Source organism: Scophthalmus maximus, chromosome 1 (assembly GCF_022379125.1).
Source record: "Scophthalmus maximus strain ysfricsl-2021 chromosome 1, ASM2237912v1, whole genome shotgun sequence".
Classification (NCBI taxonomy): domain Eukaryota; kingdom Metazoa; phylum Chordata; class Actinopteri; order Pleuronectiformes; family Scophthalmidae; genus Scophthalmus; species Scophthalmus maximus.
Window position 1 is genome coordinate 15826958 of NC_061515.1, and position 19554 is coordinate 15846511.

At 42.2% G+C, this 19554-nt stretch overlaps 4 protein-coding genes across 7 annotated transcripts; 2 read left to right on the forward strand and 2 right to left on the reverse strand.

The window, feature by feature from the left end:
* Positions 1-837: 837 nt before the first annotated feature.
* themis2 (thymocyte selection associated family member 2) lies at positions 838-5982 on the forward strand. Its single transcript, XM_035623992.2, has 6 exons — positions 838-1031; positions 1451-1591; positions 1674-2099; positions 2885-4101; positions 4355-4505; positions 4915-5982. The coding sequence occupies exons 1-6, from the start codon at positions 929-931 to the stop codon at positions 5025-5027; spliced, it is 2151 nt and encodes a 716-aa protein (XP_035479885.2). The 5' UTR covers positions 838-928; the 3' UTR covers positions 5028-5982.
* A 149-nt stretch (positions 5983-6131) lies between these two features.
* rpa2 (replication protein A2) lies at positions 6132-12022 on the reverse strand. Of its 2 annotated transcripts, none has more exons than XM_035624069.2 (9): positions 11793-12022; positions 9829-9923; positions 9583-9684; positions 9230-9343; positions 8603-8677; positions 8194-8310; positions 7169-7291; positions 6900-6994; positions 6132-6569 (listed from the first exon to the last, which is right to left on the reverse strand). In XM_035624069.2, the coding sequence occupies exons 1-9, from the start codon at positions 11848-11850 to the stop codon at positions 6482-6484; spliced, it is 867 nt and encodes a 288-aa protein (XP_035479962.2). In that variant the 5' UTR covers positions 11851-12022; the 3' UTR covers positions 6132-6481. The 2 variants fall into 2 exon arrangements, with proteins under 2 accessions (XP_035479962.2, XP_035479967.2); XM_035624074.2 differs by lacking the exon at positions 11793-12022 and adding an exon at positions 10125-10284.
* Positions 11787-15386, forward strand: smpdl3b (sphingomyelin phosphodiesterase acid like 3B). 2 transcript variants are annotated; one of them, XM_035624008.2, is made up of 8 exons: positions 11787-11912; positions 12017-12230; positions 12523-12620; positions 12706-12849; positions 12992-13161; positions 13476-13656; positions 14154-14287; positions 14442-15386. In XM_035624008.2, exons 1-8 carry the CDS (start codon positions 11822-11824, stop codon positions 14802-14804), a joined length of 1395 nt encoding a protein of 464 aa, XP_035479901.2. In that variant the 5' UTR covers positions 11787-11821; the 3' UTR covers positions 14805-15386. The 2 variants fall into 2 exon arrangements, with proteins under 2 accessions (XP_035479901.2, XP_047190531.1); XM_047334575.1 differs by having other exon boundaries at positions 11795-11912; positions 12021-12230.
* Positions 15387-15573: 187 nt separating this feature from the next.
* mecr (mitochondrial trans-2-enoyl-CoA reductase) lies at positions 15574-18858 on the reverse strand. 2 transcript variants are annotated; one of them, XM_035624038.2, is made up of 10 exons: positions 18524-18858; positions 17549-17646; positions 17286-17417; positions 17051-17194; positions 16831-16933; positions 16449-16551; positions 16278-16351; positions 16116-16176; positions 15961-16033; positions 15574-15814 (listed from the first exon to the last, which is right to left on the reverse strand). In XM_035624038.2, exons 1-10 carry the CDS (start codon positions 18709-18711, stop codon positions 15783-15785), a joined length of 1008 nt encoding a protein of 335 aa, XP_035479931.1. In that variant the 5' UTR covers positions 18712-18858; the 3' UTR covers positions 15574-15782. The 2 variants fall into 2 exon arrangements, with proteins under 2 accessions (XP_035479931.1, XP_035479923.1); XM_035624030.1 differs by having other exon boundaries at positions 15574-15864; positions 18524-18857.
* Positions 18859-19554: the final 696 nt, after the last annotated feature.

A 19554-nucleotide genomic window follows, 5' to 3' on the forward strand; every position in this document is an offset into this window, starting at 1 on the left:
CCAGACTGTATCATGGAGAGGGAAGGAGCCCCCCTACAGAACCCCAGGCTGATCTTTGAGGCTGTCGCTGCACAACCAAGTCTCACCGAGTGTTGTGGGTTTTTTAATCAACGCCTTACGACCATAGACTGTATATAAACAGCTCATGACGCTGGCTCGTCATGTCCCCGAGGCGAGGGTGTGCTTCGTGTTCTCAAGTGCAGAAGGAAGTGAAGTCTTTTTTTACCACGTGCATATGAGGTAGCCTGAATAGAGGGCGTGCATTTACTGTGTGAAGGATGTGCCATTAAAGCACTAAGAGAAAAGATATATGTGAGAAGTGCGGTAGACAAATAAAATCATAGTTCCAAAGAGCCCAAGGAACCCTTCTCTGGCTTTGCCGAGTGGAAGATCTGCGTCCTTTCTGTCTAATAGCAACCACTAATGTCGTAGTTTGGCGTCAGTGCTGTGTGAAAGACGGAGGGAGATTTTCTATCCAACCGTGTGTAACCTGTCAACACGGTTGCTGAGTGAAATGAAAACTTTGTGTTTGGTCAGACCAACAAGTTGTCCATCTGATTAACATACAAAAACAACATCAGGGGGATTTGAATTTGTTAGACCCTTGCGACAAGCTAATTGAAAGATAATTGATTTTGTCTGTTGGTGTGAAAGTGGAGTGTGTTATCTCCTGGGAATGCAATGCAGATCAGCATTCAGACAGAAATAATAAGAGACACACTAATACATTAAAGTGACAGACATCTTCCCTCACAACTTCTTGCTTGGCCTACGTCTGCGAATGCAACCGCTATATGCACTGTGTGACTTCCTCATTCACTCTGTGGTTTTTGACTGCCAAAGCAACCCCCTTTTCTGCTGTGCTTGCCATTTGCTACATGCCTTCATTTTTTGATCGCAGCACACTGCGATACTAAAGGCGACAGTGATGGCAGGAAAAATTGCTCTGCCACTTCAACACTTAATTGCATCATTGGACAAAACTTGTCTGCCAAAAATTCTACAGGTAATCTCTGGAGTCTATTTCCAAGGTAAGCCTTCAATTGTTTCATTGATTGTGAACTGAAATTGAAAGTGCAGATGAAGAGAAAATCGTGCAGATAAGAAATTACTCGAGGTGATTAGATCGTGTCGAATCTTAACATGTCTGGATTTCTGTATTCTGTTTATATGCATACACTTATATCTAAACTATACAGTAAACACATTTAATTCTTTTCTTAACCCCAAACCAGAAGCTACAGTTGCCAAATAAAATAATTACCATTAGTTCTAGGTGAAACTATTGTATTGTTCCAGATTGATAGAAATATTTCAAATTAGGTAAGATTGTGCCCCAGATAAGAGAAACAGGAAAATATGTTTTTAATTCTTGATGTATCTGCTTGTTGTATAATTGAGAGCTTGCTCTTTGTTCCGTCTTTGCTCTATTTCTGGCTTTCTCTTTCAGGGTCCATATATGAACTTTCGGGGAGTGAAGTAAGCTTTTCGACAGGGGATCTTATAAAGGTCATTGATATGGAGCTCCAGTCAGTTTGCTGTGAAGACATCAGCAACAATGAGAAGTTTGAGCTCCCCGCCAACCACACAGGTCAGTCTGTGCAGTGAACAGGGTCGTCGTGAGAACAGATCAATGTGTTTTGGAACTAGCCACTGACACGTTTGTTTCTCAGGCTTGTTTAAGGTTGATCCGGAGGAGATGCCGTACAATACGGTAGAGGAGATGTTGAGCATGAGGCCTGTTGGCCTGGAATCCTGCCTTCCCTTCACTTTCAGCAGCCACTCCAAGATGACCTTTGACAATTTCACACTGGGGGCCGGGAGAGCTCTGACTGTGCTCTCCATTGAGCGGCATGAGGGGGAGGAGGATCAGGTCCGCTGCCATGTTCGAGGACAAGATGAAGCCTTATTCGAAGTGTGTGTCCCTCTTTCTTCTCGAGGAGAATTCTACGAGTGTGAGAGCGAGGAGTGCTTCACTCTGCTGGAGATCATGTCCTCTGCCTGCCTGCGCAGTCGAAGTTTTCGCTTCATCAACACCACCAAATGTGAACAGCGATTTGTCCTCAGTCCAATATACCAGGTCCATGCCATCATGAACTGTGAGAATAACTTACTTCTTTATTTTCAATTTAAAAAATAAATAAATAAATAAATAAATATATATATATATATATATATATATATATATATATATATATATATATATATATATATCAGATAATAAATAATCTGAATCTTAAGAAGGGTAATTTTGATCTATAAATGTAATTTATTAACATTTTTGACTTTTTGATGAACTAATTAGACCATGATAATAATGATAGTGAAAATTAACTTCATTTGTTTTAGCGATTGCAGAACAAGATAAAATAGCGCTTACAGTCAAGATAGAATTGGATAAATCAGAGGAGAGCTGATAAAACAGAGGATGGGAGTGATATGGTCTTGAGGGAGGGAGATGGCTTTTGGGCACAGAAGGTAACAATAATCCAAACATGACAAGTTGGAAACATGGATGACTTTTCCAAGGTCCACTCGGGGAAGAGAACTTTCAACTTTTTGTTTCAAGTTGGAGAAAACATGATTGTTCTACATAGGTGATTTATATAGCTCAGGGTCAAAGGGACCTCAGGTTTGGATTAATTTAGTCGGAGAAAGGTTTTGACATCCAGCATCTGACATTTTATTTACCGATGATATTTCCAAATGCAGTAAAGAGTGAAGAGTATGTTTACTTTTACTTCTAGGTAAGGCTATGATTACCTTTTCCACGAAAAACCCCCCAAAACTGTGCTTTCACTTCATATAATTTCACCGTGTGGCTCACAATTTATTTTCTAATACTGTTTACTTTTTAATACCCCCTCTTTTTTTTCTTGTACAGTAAGGAAGAACGTGTTGACGTTCCCGTCCAGCTTAGAGGTGGATGTGGTCGATGTCACTGAGCTGTGTAAAGATGTCAACTTTGTGACCCCACTCAGTCTGACAGAGGTCTTTTCCCAGCCAGATGAATCGTTCCCTTCAGTAGTGGAGATACTGGAGGGCCCAGAGACCCACTCTCCGTTTAAGTGCAGCTGGCTACCAGATATTACCAAGAATGAGCAACTGGTTTTCCACAAGAAAGGAACCTCAGCCTTGATATTACTATCGAGCTTGAAGAGCCGGAAGCCACAGCAGTACTTTCTGGTATCTCAGCAATATGGTGGACGATTTCGGAGGCAGCCGAGAGAGTTTAGCTCGGTGTACGAGCTGTATGCTGCTTCGATCCAGGCCCCGGGTCTGATGGTCGGTGTAACAAGGAACTGTGAGGAAGTTGAAGAGGAGGGCCTGCCTGCTCTCAGTGTGGGGGAACAGCTGGAGGTTGTGCGCTGGGACAGGATGGAGCTGCCTTGTGGAAGCAGCGAGGGACAAGGGCAGTCTGTGGAGGGTCTTGTGTGTCATCGTGTCCAGGAGCCAGATGATGAAGATGATGGTGAAGATGGCGATGAAGAAGAGGTCAGGCAGGAGGAGAAGAAAGAGGAGATCTCTCTGCCTCTGTACATGCAGGGTCACTTTGTGGAGGTACTCACTGACAACAAGAGGTACAGACTCAGGGACTTGGGTACGAAGTTCAGCTTGCCGCTGGATGTTAAAGTGGCGAGTCGCGATACAGAACTCAAGACTGATCCACTGGTTGGGTTTGCATGTCTCAGACTAGAGGGGGCTATGTTAGAGCCTACCATCCAGGCAAGCTTTCTGCACAGGCCAGACCACTGTTTTGAGATCCCAACCCAGTGGCTCTCTATGTCTGTCTGTATTACCGAGGACCCCCTGCCATGGCCCAGCGATCAACCCCCTAAGTGCCATGTGGATAAGGTCATTGAGGTGAAGGAGAGATTCTTTCATGAATTTTGCAAACGGGGGAACTCAGATGCAGCTCCTCCGCCTCGACCACCAAAGGGAAATCTTTCTTTACACCCTCCAAAGGAATCCTCAAAACCTCAAAAAAAAACATCCAATGCAAACAAATCCAAACAACGAGCAGATGAAAGTGTCACAACCAAAGAGTTTGCCGATTTGACTCTAAATAGCAAAAGAAGGCCCCCAGCTCCCCTACCACCAGTAAGTACGGCTTTCTCGAATGCAGTACATCTCCGAAAGCTATTTAGAATTTCTTGTGGTCATTTTTAACACCACCTGTCTCATGGTACTCACTGAAGCTAAGCATCCCTTGACAGCTGTGCTTAGAAACATACTTACTCATTACTTGCAGGAAATATCAAACATCAAAAAAGATGCTTCCACATTTTGCTGTGGTAGAGGAGTCATGCGTGTAATAAAACAGAACATTTTCTGACTTCCTCTTACTGTGAAGGTTATCTTTGATGATCAGCCTCCACCACTTGCACCCCGAAAGCACTCGGCAGCCAAAACGACAACTGGCAAGGCTCTGCCCAACACTTATGTGAAAAGGGCGGAATCTACGAAGAAAGGCGAAGATCTTCCAGAAGACGGTGTCATACAAGGTACAGCCATTCTGCTTACACTTAAACGATAACTGTATATTCTGATGACAGCCAAGACCGAACCCAACAATACTTTCCAACCTCCCTATCTTATAGCACCCAGCCCCAAGTACATATGTTCCAAGTGAATATTAATGGGTAATATTTAAGTGCAGGTTACAAATATGACATTTTATGTTTTAAAAAGATTACGTAATTATGTCTCCCACTAAAGAATCTTCAATACTTTTTGGACAAAAATGTTTCTATGAAACAGAGAAGACATATCATGCATTGTCCACGCAGATAAAAACCTGTATGATTACTGCATTTCTGGTTTTCATCACTGGATTCATTCGCATAGAGATAAATCTAAAATACTGCGAATACAAACACTAATTGATGAACTGTTTTGCTTCTTTGCCCCCAGTGCCACTGTGCGAGGTTGTAGCAGATGTGGACAGCGACCACGATTATGAAACAGTGGATGACACTTTTGTGACAATGGTGAAGAACGCACAAGAGAATGTCGGGTTTTTCTAAAAATCGCACTTGGAAAAAACATCGTACTATAGTTTTTTAAGCTCTCCTGCCTTGAATTGTTTTTTTTACTACCTGAGACTTTACATTCAGACCAAGCACCCTGTCCATTAAATTCCAAATGTTGCCTTGAAACTCATTAGTCTTAATGTAATATTGAAAATAGTTTGGTTATTTTTACATCTCAGAGGTTGGATTGTTCAGTTTAATCTGTGAGACTCTTTTTGCAAGATTTAAAACACCCCCGTGGAGTTTTTGGTGACTTGGCAACTTGTAGTTTTGTATTTAACATTGTGCAATACTTAGTAGTTATGTAGTTCATTATGTGACAAAACTTCAGCAACAACTTGGGAGTAAAACAGGTGAATACAAGAATACATACATGTATTTTTATAAGCTTCACATAGGTTATAATGAGACATCTTATTTAACATATGTCAAACTAATTTTGTGTATATATGCAAACTGTAATCACTAAGGGTTAACAACAGTCCTTGCTGGGAGGCAACTGTGGCAACAAAACGGAAGCTGCAGCTTCACATGGTCATCGATTCTTTTGCCGCAATAACTGAAGCTCTCAATCCACAACCACACCATTTTAATGACTTTTGTTTTTTCATTGAAAGGACTCCATGCTGGAAGTATTGCTTTTCATTTGCATACTATGGACTGGACTCATGTTACCAAAGATATGAATGTAGGATTTTAAACTTTGATTGAGGAGTTATGTGCATTTTGTGTATCATCTTACAAGTATATTGTAGCTTGTCTGTAGGTGGCTTCAGTGTATTGAGACTTGCAACCTGTTTGCTGTGTAGGTCAGTATTTCTGCATCATGTAGACAAACATCTAAAGTAAAAGATGCAAGTCAGTTAGTTGGCTGAATGTGTGAAATTACATGTAAAACGATAATATCTATTTGAAATCTCAATAAAGTTGCAAAAACTGCTTCTTCAAAGTGGAGGCTGTTTGTGGATTGAACATTAACTCAAGGTTTGATGCAACAAAAAGTGAAATTAAAATACTAATAAATATGAAATTATTTTGACACAATAACATCATATACTCCTTTATGAAACAAAGACTTCCAGGTAGATGACCAAACGGTATATTTTATAATCTTTTAATATTGTCAAAAGCTACACACACAAAAATAAATCAAGTACTTAATTTTGCCAATCTTTAAATTACAAAATGCTGAACGACAGAGGTGAAAGTTAATACGGAACTTCAGGGACTTGAAAATTGACAGAAGAAACTTGGATACGGACTAAAAAGGTCTCACGGAACAGAAACCGTGTGTTTCAACCCAAGACTTACGGGGTTCTCGCAGCTCTGAGGGGGTCAGAATGGATGGGATTTGGTTGATACGTTTGAGTTTTAAAACCGACGCTAATGACTTCTGTCAGCTTAAATTCCAATAAGTAACCCCGCCGTTGGGAGGGAAGGGGGCGTGTCTAATCATCATTGTCCGTTGATTTGTAATGGTCTTCGTCGATGGTGGAAAAGATGTGACCTTCGTTGCTTAGAAATTCCACTGCTTGCCTGTTTAGAGCACAAAGAGAAAATATATGAAAAGATTTTGCAGCACATCAAAGCTTAATCATTTATAAGGACTGAGTCTTCTGATTTCAGCTATCTTTATGACACATTCAGTATAATCAATGTCTTGACTGAAGTCAAGACATTTCCCCGAACTTCTCCAGAGGGGCCGCATGTGAGGAGAAATTCTGGGAAATGTCCGGACGCAATTTTGCGGACATGTCTGAAAACAGCTCCTGATGAGTCAGTTTGAAGTTCAGGCTATAAGAGGAAGTGCTTTGCAATAATAATAATAATTTCAATTGGAATCTGAATAAAAGAATCTTTTCTTACTTGATAATAACCAGACTAATGCCACTGAGTCTCTGCTTCAGGTCCTGCAGGCTGATGCCCTGCGGTTCTGGGCAGCTTCTTATCAAACTCAGCACCTGAAGTCATAAGCAGTAATCGGACAAGTAATGGACAAGAAGTATCGGACATAGAACATTCAGTGTTGACTGAGACTTGATTGTGTGAAAAAAAGAAAAGAGAGACAAGAGTGTTCTCTAATTCTAATAACGTATTTCTCATATATCTAATATTCATTTGTCATTCAGACAGACCTGATTTTGGTTTGCACTCAAACCATTGTTAGCCATGTCGTTAGCGCCTGCATAGCTTCCCCCCATTCCTCCCGGCTTCGAAATGGGTACGACTTTACTGCTCATTCCTCCTGTGACTCCGAGCTGAAGGAGGAAAACAATTAAAATTGTACTGATGCAATTCCCGAAGAGAACAACGGACCCCACAAACATTTATACCATAAACGGAAGTTCACTACGGAACAACAGAGAGATGCAGATTGCGAGAAACTTTAAAAACAAACCAGTCAAGACCATTTTAGTAGTGGAGGAACTGATGTTTTGTCAACTTATTTGTGTCTCAAATACGACACAAATCCGGGTGTAGGAACCATATACTATATGTGATTTGTATTTTCTTGTGTCCACTCGGGCAAACGCCATTTGACTGTGCTTGTGCAAAGTTTTTTTCGTTTTTTTGGACAACTTATTATTTGAAAGTCTGTATGAAAAAACTTATTGGACAAAACAGAGTAAGGAGACACTAACGAAAATAAACACATTATGTCATAAATCATGGGCAAAGGTTGGATTTCTCTTCATTATGAGTGCTCACTCAGCAATGGCTTCGGTATTGGACTCAGTCACGACACCGGGATACAGACAGGTGTGAAGAAACAGTGGCACCTCACCTGTAAATCTGCATCCAACCCTTCAATGTCAGATTCTAAGCACTTGAAAATAAATATAACCTTGTAGAGCCTGTTACATTCAATGCCATTAAAATTAAGGGATAAGATTAATAAAAATTATTCATTGAAATAAATTCCAAATACACGTCTTGTCTGGGCTGGGGTTGGCTCTCATCACTCGCTCCAACAGTAAACAGAACTCATTACGATAAACATCTATAACAAGCGACTGCGAACAACCAAACTGGTGCTTTCACGTATCATTGACACAATTTAACTGGCCGATTCATCTATTCTCTGTTGGGTTTCTCAATAGTAAATTACACAATGTTTTCTTTTAACAACCAACAGTAAAGGCTGTCGAGGTTCACTCACTGTCGTCTGAGGTTTGCTGAGCACCATGTGTGCCTGGACAACCTCCAGCATGTGGGAGGTGATTTCATTCATGTCTTCTAGGGGTCTGACGCTGAAGGCCACAACAGACCTGTGGTTCTGAGACAGGAAGACAACCCACATCTTCAGTTAGTTGTGAAAAAAGATAAAGCTGAATTCACAGAGGAACAACAGGGAAAAACTACAAAGACCATGTTGATCACTGTAGCAGAGCCACCTTGAATGGAAGCGAGAGTGAAAATTGAAACATAAAAATGTTGTACAACTGCTCATGAGGGAAGCTTATATCTATAAATCTCTAGACAGTTGAATGTTCATGTCTCCTTGTGAAGTATCATTCGGCTAAATTTCGATTTGTTTCCGTGTGCTATGAAGAGGATTCTGGAATCACCTGGAATGAGCGCAGATTTCCAGAAACTTTGACGTACGTGCCTGGGGACAGGACATTGCTGTCCACGCTGGGATCCTTGAAATAAATAAAATGAAAAAAACACAGAATAAATCGGTAAGGAGTTATGTAATCTCTCAAACATAAATCAGCTGTTACATCAGGCTTTCACTGAGGGCAGATATGAGGCATCTTTGGCTCACTACACACATTATTTTTGGTCTTTGATCTTCTTACATTTTTTAATTCTTGCTGTCGTATGTGTCTCTGTGAATGTTTAATCTGCCTGTCTTATGTATGTGTCCTGTTGTACTTGTGATCTCGTGTGTAATGCCTGCCATTCAAAACCCCCTGATATTGAAGTTGAGAAGTGGCATTGGCCATTGACCAGGATGAATAATGGTCATGACTATTTTCTTAACTTTGACGTCATACAATCAAAACGAGCTCATATACAAATATACAGTACAGCAGATTTTCAAAGTGATTGATGAATCAGTTGAAGAGGAAACTGCTTTTGAAGATTCTTTTTTAAAACCATAAATCTACGTTTGTGACTGAGATGAATTGAAAGGGCGGATGTTTTTTTAAAAAGTGCATGTGCACAAAGGTACAAGGACCCCCGCGAACCTCAGTGTCGAGCCACTGCTTCACGTCCATGGGAGCACCCGTCATGTCATCGACCTTGTACTGGATGTTGGTCATGGATTTGTCCGTGCTCCTGATGACACCCACGATGGTAACCTACCACACGGAACATAAACTGTTAGCAGACAGAGCAACCGGGAGAGGTCAATGTGGCATTTTTTTTAAAAAAGGGAAGAAAAGGAGGTTTTCATCGACAATTATTTGAACAATGCAGGTAGTTTCCCCCTTTGTCGCCACGGTGGTGATGATAATCAACAACATCATCAGCAGATTAGGAACTTTAGTGCACAAGCACCGTTATTTTCATTTTGTGCCCCGACTTTGCTTCAACTTACCTGGGCGACTTCCACATCTCCTACTCTGAAGGCTTCTTCCGCCTGGGAAGCAGACATCAGCTGAGACACCGTGCAGGGGATTATCTGTGTGGCACGGGTTCTCTGCAAAAACAAACAAACAAATGAAATAACTTCAGGGGAGATGTTGTTGTGATTGATGTTCAGCACAACTGTGTCTCTGAATAACTCTCAATCCTCCAGTGGGTTTATTATAGAGACGATGCAGGTGCAGTCGTCAGTACAGACCCCCTTCTTCTCTCCTCCCTGGGACATGGCAGGTGACGCGAAGCCTCCTGGAGACTGAGTGTAACCTCCGACCATGCTGGACTCGTTGTATCCTCCTGAAAAACACAGGCGGGAAAAAAAGAGAGTAGCAGTTGCGTTACAGTGCTGTTTGTTCTCCGTGCCTCCTATTTAGTCCACTAGCGTCCAAAACACAACACCACAACAGTGGCGGTGATGTGCTCGAGCTAACGTTAGCCAACGTCAACAAGCCGCCACGAACAACTTCATGAGCACAACGGTGAAGAGATTAAACTCACCCTGATTCCACATGTTGGCACCTAGAGTTTAACTTAATAAAATACAATCTGTGACAACGTGTGACAACGGGAGACAACAGGAGCGCAGTCTGTGGACGTCTTCCTTGTGTGGTCCCGCGCCAAAGTACGGCGCATGCGCGTAGCACTTGTCCCGCGCAATTTAAGAATCAGCGGGCTGTTTTACCCCCGATTTTGCCTGTCAGGCAGACATCCAATTCTGGATTTGTGTAAATACCGAAGTTACAGCTATTATTATCGAGTCAAACTCTTATCTATGGCTCCAACCACACAACCTGTACCCAGTCGATATTGTTTATTAGAGGTGTGGTATGGCATTGGAGAATGAGCGCCTGCGAGGCGTATCACGGGGAATAGAATAGTGCCTAAAAACGTGTTTTTGCCGCCCTCCCTTCCTGTAGGATATATAAGCGTTCTGACAATCTCGGCTCCATCGAAGTATTTCAACTCTCTCTCTCTCTGTGTGTGTGTGTGTGTGTGTGTGTGTGTGTGTGTGTGTGTGTGTGTGTGTGTGTGTGTGTGTGTGTGTGTGTGTGTGTGTGTGTGTGTGTGAGTGTGTGAGTGAGTGTGAGTGTGAGTGTGTGTGTGAGTGTGAGTGTGTGTGAGTGTGTGAGCACACATGAGAATAATGTAGGTAGCATAGTATCCTCAAACAATTAACAATTTTGATTGTATGTTTCTTTAATGGGTCATGTGTCAGATACACTGTGAAATTCAAATTACATGGATAACACTACAGTGAAAATGTTTGTTAGTGTAATAAATTACGTTTTAGAAGATCCAACCACACACTTGGGTGAATAGAAGGCTGTGAGAACAAACAGTTTGGGGTGAGGTCAGACTGCAGGGTTGGTTGCTTCAAGGTCCGGTGCACTAAAAATACATGACCCGTTGACCTTTTATCTTCCCTTTAAACGCTCCTCTTTTTTGTGCCCATCTTTTTGTCATGAAAACAACTACAACCGGAGGCATTTACTCCTTGTAACTTTCACATTTCAAAGAAGTCAATAAATAACCTATGACTTACAATCCGGCCCGGGAAGTACGAGCGTCACCTGAAAGCAGCGTGCCCACTTCAAAGCCTGTTCTGGCTTAATTATCTATGGTGTCACATTTACAGCAAAACAAGAACTGAAGCGTCGAACGTACGGGTTTAAGAAAACAGAACCATGCATCAGTTCCTGGTGTGAACCAAAATAGATCCAAGCTGAAAATGAACATGCGACTTTGACGGCAGACCTACTGATTTTAGCTGTAGCCCGCATAAAAATTAAAAATAAACCTACTGATTTTAGCTGTAGCCCGCATAAAAATAGTTCCAACTGAGGGATTTGGCAAGAGCCATATCCGATGCCTTTTAATGGTATTCTCAAATCTGTACCCTATAAATAGTCGTGCCCCCCCCCCCACTAGAAGTTGTTACATTATTTATTTATTTCTTAAATCAGAAAAACACATGATTACTTTTGACCTTCTTTATTATAGACTTGTTGTGTAGCCCATATTAGGCTATCTGAGGTAGGCTGTTCATTTTATATTTGAAATTATAAACATCAGCACAGGGAACTAAATATAATGGACTACACGCAGGCCCCGTGGACGCGTCACGAAGAACTGTATCTTATCTCGCTTCGCCTTTTATAGACTCACCTCTCAAACCTGGACTTGACTTGTGTTGGATGTTTCCGTTCTTCAGAGAGCTCAGCATGTCGGCAGCGAGGCTGCTCCTCTTGTCTTATCTGCTGTTCAAAGAGGCTCATGCGCAGCCAGGTGAGTGGCGGCCAAAATAACCATCCTGCGTCAATACTTTGCATTATAGTGTTTCTTGGAATAGAACTTAGTTTGCGCAATAACGCATCATTGTTTTAATCCAGGTAGTTTCTGGCACATCACCGATCTGCATTTGGATCGGACGTACAATCTGACCGATGCCCCTGAGCTCGTGTGCGCATCGAGCAACAAAAGACCCGCAGCCAACGCGGGGAAATTTGGAGACTATGTATGTGACTCATCGTGGCATCTTATCAACTCCACTGTGTATGCGATGAAGGCTATTTTACCGGACCCGGACTTCATCGTGTGGACAGGGTATGTACGTGTTTTGTGTTGACTGGGGCGTTATTCAAGTCCCAAGTCCACCTTTATAATCTTGGTTTTTAGACCCTTGTCTTTTATGAGATGCAGCACTTTGGCGGCCCCTGACAGCTTGGCCCCTGTAGTCAAAGCATAATTACTGCTACTGCTACTACTACTACTACTACTACTACTCTAGTGGATCATCACCGCCTGCCCGGCCTCTGACAGAGCATTATACCCTTAAACTATAAACAAACAAACAAAAAAAATGCCAGTTTTGAACAATCCATGTGTTGCTTCTCAGAGATAACACACCACATGTACCCGATGAGGACCTGGGCGACGAGGAAGTACTGAACATTATCAGCAACCTCACTCACATCATAAAACAGGTCTTTCCACGTAAGTTTCAAGTAAAACACCAAAGATCAACTAGAAGTATTTAAGTATTGATTATCTCATGTTAATGATGGGAGTCCTTCGTCAGGCACTAAAGTGTACTCTGCCCTGGGAAACCACGATTACCACCCCAAGAGCCAGCTTCCAGCAAGACCTAACCACATCTATAACCAAACAGCAGCAATGTGGCAGGACTGGTTGGATCCAGAGTCCCAGGAAACATTTAAAAGAGGTGAACAAAAGCCTCCTATGACACGCACAAATGCATGCACAATTGCTCTGTGATGAATCTACTTAAAACTCTGCATAAGACACAACCTATGCATTTGAAAGCACATGTCCAAGTGTGTTCTCCCATTGTTCCCCATGTACAGGTGGATATTACACAGAAAAGCTGCTGAGTCGAACAGGTTTCAGGATGCTGGTCCTGAACACAAACCTCTACTCTGACCATAACAATCTGACCGTGGGCATGGACGATCCAGCGGGCCAGTTTCTCTGGGCCGACCGTGTGCTCTCAGAGGCTGCCGACAACAAGGAGAAGGTAAAGCATCTTGTTTTGGCCTTACAAAAGCGGGTAAATTGGATTTAAAATCAAGGGCACCCTCATTGGAAGTAGATTGTGACTTCTATTTTTCAGGGTAAACAAAATGGGCACTTTCGGTCTATGAGTATATGAAAATAAGGCTGGTGAAAAGGTTCACAACAAGACCCTCTGGAGTTAAACTCTCTCTGGTTGCCCCGGCCCACTTCAACCCCTGCCTTGCAAAAAAAAGATAGATCAACTAAAAACAGGAGAGGTTATAAAGTGAAATTAGAAATGTTTTCTATCTCTACATTTTTTTTTTCCTCTACTAGGTCTACGTCATCGGCCACATCCCCCCAGGTTTCTTTGAGAAGAAGAGAGGAAAGCCGTGGTTTACACCTGAATTCAACCAGAAATACCTGGATTTAATTCAGAAACATCATTCTGTCATCCTCGGGCAGTTCTTCGGCCATCACCATACCGACAGTTTTCGCATGTTCTACAGCGCAGAAGGTAAAGTCATACTATCATGATACAACTACTACCCACTCTTCTTCTTATTTTACATCTGTGTTGACTGATTTAACTGGGATACAGTGACTCTCACATTAAGAGCCAAGATGTTACATGACCATGGCCATCTCAAGGGTTTTCCAGGGCAAATTCCTCCAAACACCACACAGCATATATTTTTTTAGAAACTAAGAATTTTTATGATAAGAAGTAACAGACGACAAGTACAAACAGAGAGACGTTTTTGTGTGAAGACTTGACATTTGCGCCGTGTTACAGTGACGGCAGGCTAAGACAGCACAGGAAAACTAAGTTACAGACGGAGACTTATTGATAAGATGACGAGCTGAGGGACAGTGGGATACACAAACGTAGCAAGGACCCATGTCTATTTATGGCTGTTGATTTGTTTTTCTCAAATTCCCACATTTTGAAGGATTTACATGTGGGAATCCTGCATTCATAAATTTGCCTACATTTCTTTTTCCTTTTCACAGATTCTCCTATCGGTACGATGTTCCTCAGCCCCGGGGTCACGCCGTGGAAAACAACACTCCCTGGAGTCGTGGATGGAGCAAATAACCCTGGAATTCGGGTCTTTGAATATGACCCCCAAACACTTCTGGTCAAAGTAAGTCAATGTCCGTCTGTATAATTTCAATTCAAATATGTCTAGAAACCTTTACAGTGTGCAGCAAGGGATATGCAACCCCCCTCGCCAGAAAAGCCATATAAAGATGATTGTTGTGGTGTCTGTTTTCTAACCATTTGTCTTATACACTCAGGATGTGGTGACGCATTATCTGAACCTGACTTACGCTAATGTGGCCCGTGGTCGCTGGGAGAAAGAATACCGCCTCACGGAGAGCTTCCGCGTGCCAGACGCCTCCCCGGCTTCCATGCACCAGGTCCTGGAGCTCATTGCTAATAACCACCGCTACCTACAGAAGTACTACGAGTTCAACTCGGTCAGCTACGACCGGACTGAGTGCAACAGAGACTGCCGCGTGGACCACGTGTGCGCAGCCAGACAGGTGGACTTCAACAGGTACGAAAGCTGCCTGAAGATAGAAGGGGCTGCTGCCATTTATGGTGGGTCGCTGTCGGTCCTCTCTGTGGCTGTAGGTGTTGTGTTGGCCAGTCGGTAATGGACATCTATCTCAGACAATGTTTAAAATGTAATATTGAGGATTCAGAAAGTTATTGGAAATATCATAAGACTGAAATTCAAGATCAAGCGCTTTATATTTTGTGGCCATGTAAATATTTGTTTTTGTTTTTTTAATGCACAGTTAGTATCACTTTGAATCACATTAAATTATATGACATCTGCAATTTAACTGAATCATTCACTAGATTCTAGATTGAGTTGGGGAAAAAAAACAACCTTTGGCTTAAGCAATCTGTGGTGTGACCTCTTTACCGTGGTTTATTGGTACTGGTTGAATACTTAATTTCCAGTCAATCACCCGTGGTAATCCTTTGGCTCATGAGGCAGAAGTACATAGAACAGTGCAGCTGGGATGTTCTGGACCAAATCCAGACATTTGTCAAATGTTTTTGTTTTTTTACCCCTCACACTTTCCTGTCAAACTCCACTGTCTGCATTTTATAAATCCATACACCAATCTCACTTGTATGAATGCTGTTTAAGCAGAAAGCATCACTGCACTGGTATTATCTGCAATTCCACAACAATAAATCTATTGATTCATATTTACGGCACTCAATCACGCCTGTGTCACTTGCGATCTGTTCATTAACACGAGAGATTAAACTGCATTATCTGGGTTCTATGATGATTCCTGTTATCTCATATTACTATATAAAGATTTAATGAGTTTTTGATTACTGCCAGTAAACCTTGGGGGAAATCAAAGTGTCATTGCAGAACATGGCATGATACTGGACTTTGAGTCTGTTGTGAAGTCACATTTATTGAGTACTGTATGTGCTTTAACGGTGTATTTGACAGATAAAACATACACTTTAGTCCACACACTGTGGTCTTAACAATGTGGTTCATAGTTAAAGATCAGTAGGTTCACATGATTAGGACCTGCTTGGCCGAAGTGAAAGGCGTCATAGCTACTTCAAGAGCTTTGTTGTAGTCCTTGAGTCCCACCTCAGAGCAGGCAGGAGCGGTCAGCTTTCCCTGCTGGATGAGGGAGCACAGTTCATCCAGCATGGCTCTAAATGCCCTTTCATCTACAGAGAAAGTTAGTAGAGTTTCACATTAAACTAATCAAAAGATAATAATTTGGGAATCTCGATCATGAAAATAGTAGCTCCACGCTGACCCACCGTTTGAGTGATCTCTCTTCCACTGTGTGACCCAGAATCCCCGAACTTTCACATCCTTGAAAATAAGAGCACTCTGGAGAGACCAAGTCTAGTAAGTGTACTGAGAAAAGAAAAAAAAAAAGTGAAATGTGATGTAAAATCTGGTTTCATCTCACCACAGGGACAGTAACTGGCTGTTTGGCCATCCCTCCATATGTCACCATAGAGCCTCCAATCCTGAAATGGATTTCAATAAATAACACGGCATCTATTGATCAGCTTTCTCTGCAGTGCAACAAATTCGTATCATGTTAATGAAGATTATTCGGGCTCCTCACTGTAGATGACGGAGAAGTTCTGTTGCACTCTTGCCTCCGACTCCATTTAATGCCAGTTTTGGCTTAGGACATGTCTTCAAAAGAAAGATAATATATTTGGACTGCGTTATTGCACCGACAGGCAAAACCACACGATATATTCAAGACGCCTTTAAATACCGACCCACAAACCTTGAACAGTTCCTTCATCTCAGGTCGCCTCAGCGCCTCTTCTTTGATCACATGAGTTGCTCCGATGGCCTTCAACCTATCACTGAGCTGTGTGAACTCTGACCTTTGAGAGGGAGGACACAATAAAAAAGTTTATTACTGTAATAAATCTAACACGCACACAAAATAAATTCTCTCACTGTTACCCTAAGAGAATAAGACCCCATTCTCTCACAGCCAGTTGGCCTTAAGAGGTAGACTGATAACCGGAGACAATGATTAGGACTGAAAAAGTCCTCAGTCTCCTAAAAGGACTTTAAATATAGTGAGGAACAGGAAAGGGAAGTGACGTCTCAGTGTAGTTAGTTATTTACACAAAAAGGAGTAACACGACTGAGTTAACCTGTCACGGATGACATTGATGGTGTTTACTCCTCTTGCAGCAGCAATCTGTATGACAGCCTGCCCCACTCCACTGTTGGCTGCATTCTGGATCACGGTATCGCCTGGAAATACAACAGAGGGACAGAAACTGTGAGAAAAAAAAGAAGCAACATCTCCTTCAGGCAGTGGAAGACTAGTGAAATAAAAGGACTCATGATCCTGTGTGTGGACCAGGTTACCCGGCTTAAGATGTTCAAAGTCGGAGAGCATCCTGAAGGCAGTGCAGGGGTTTACCCCCAGCGTGGCGGCAGACAGCAGGGGAATGTCATTCGGTAAAGATATAACATCGTCTTCAGCTAGCACTGCTTCTGTCCTCCATGTCCCTGCCCACGCAAAAGGCACAAAATTCATGTTGGGGGACAGAAGGCTGTGAGACCGTGTGGCCTCAGACATGCAATTCAATCTGTAATGTACCTAGACCAGTATCTCTTGGGATGACCCAGTCTCCAGTTTTGAGGGAGGTCACCCGGCTGCCCACCTCGAGGACTTGGGCCACTCCTTCGTTGCCCCCAACAGCAGGGAGGTCGGGCAGAATGGAATAAGTACCTGAAAAATCACTGTTGGATAAACAGCTGCCCCTCATTCCTTAATTTGCTGTTTTCTTTCCGCTTGGTATAGCTGCTTTTAAATTAGACCATGAGTGCTAATGACTGGTGAGCATGTAATTAACTGATTACCTTGAATCATATTGATGTCAGACGGGTTGATAGGAGCTGCGAGTATTTTAACCAGGACGTCCTTTGCACCCATGGGGGGCAGATCTATATCCTCCAACCTGGCAACCGGAAAAAGAAAAGTCTCTATCTGCCATTTAAACATGCATGCTGGTTCTCACCCCAATAAACTATTGGAAAAACGAAAAAAACGCAATAATGGGATTTTCTTTAAAGTATCATCAACAGCCATACGACGTCGGAGATTATTTAAACATTACTATTCATAGGTGACACAAAGTGTGAAGAAGATAATAGTGCTGGAACAATTAATAGAATAATCAATCCCTAAAGGTTTTGATATCTGATGCTCGTTCAAATGCTTTATTGGGCAAAATTAACACCAAACGCACATTTGTTTCAACGTCTCCCATGTGAGAATTTAATTTGCAGCTTTTGTCTATTTTATGTCATTGTAAAGTAATTATAACTGGACTTCAGACAAAACAAGCAAGGAGAATATAATGTCTTGGGCACTGGTAGGTTTTGATGCGAATTTTCCCATCTTTTTATGAAAATGGTTAACAACAGATTGATCAATAACAAATACAAGTGGTTTATTTAAGCCCCAATCCAGAATTAAAAAAAGGCTAAATTGCTGTTGTTGAGCCCCAGCAAGCATTTCTCAAGGCAAACCGTAAGTCTCACCTCTGCGTCCAGGGGGCAGTGGTGAGCGCATGTCGTGTCGACATGGTGCTACTACATTAAGACGAAGAAGAAGCCACACCGTCAACTAACTTGGACAAGCGACACAAAGGTGAGATTTTAGCTTTAGCAGAAGTGTTTCCGAACATTGCTTTTCATTGTTGACAAGATATTAACTTATTAATATGACAAATGTGCGCCCGGTCACCCGCGCACCACGCACCGTGAGACCGTCGCCGTTATCAACTACAACTGAACGACATGTTAGCCGTTAGTTTAAACGAGCTTTCTCACCGGACGACCCGAGGAGGGTCCCCGTGTTTCCTGAACAGCAGCGCCTCGCACGTGTGAGCAGACAGTCCGGCTGAGCGCGTGGAGGGACGGACGTTAGCATTGTCCCCGCGCCTCGACAGTTTGAGCAAAGCAGCCATCGCGCCTCCCGTCCGGCTCAGCGAACAGAGCCCGTGAAGCGGCGGCCACATCGCGACACGGGAATTCCACTTCGAAATGGAAGAAAAACCTAACGCCACTGTGCAAAGATGTGTCGCGTGAGCTGTGGGCTTTTCGCTAGCGTCCCTCTCCGCGTGCGGCCATGTTGGATCGAAGTTGTGTCATTGAAAGATGTAAACAGAGAACGGCGCCCCGTGTGGCGAAGAACTGTCCTCCACCGCTATGAGCTAGAAACCACAGTGCTTTTATTAACTAGGCAGAAAAATGAGGAATTGATTTTATTTCACTTCTTGTAATGGGACACTATTTTGGCACTATGGAGGTGTTCATACCCGTATGCATTTATTTTTGAGTAAAAACGGAACCAAAAGAGAAAATGTCAAAAACATGTCCTCCGATGATTCATAGCACAAAATCTTAACAGAATAAGAATCTGCTTTGTTGGCGAAGTATGTGTACATATGCAAAGGCAAATCATTTGTCTTTGATTCCTATCATTTGCTCTCAGCTTGCCTGACACAAGAACAAGTTTCTTCTCAAGAAAGATAAAAAGGAATCGCTATATAGCTAAAAAAAAATAAGGACAACAAAGTTGAATGGAGACAGGTCCGCATAAACATGTAACTATTATGCAGAGACAATTTGGTAGAAAGATAGATTATATATGTAAGGCAATGACAAAAAAGAACATACTATGTATATATGAAGGCCACTGTGTTTATGTGAATTCCAAGCATAAGCATTAGTATAAATAGTGCTGAGTGCTGTAAGAAAACTTTGTATGAATAAAGTGGGTTCAAAATCAATTTTCATTCATTTAGAGCACTACATCTATTAGAATATGGATAATGAATATTTTTAAGTACATTTTTCAT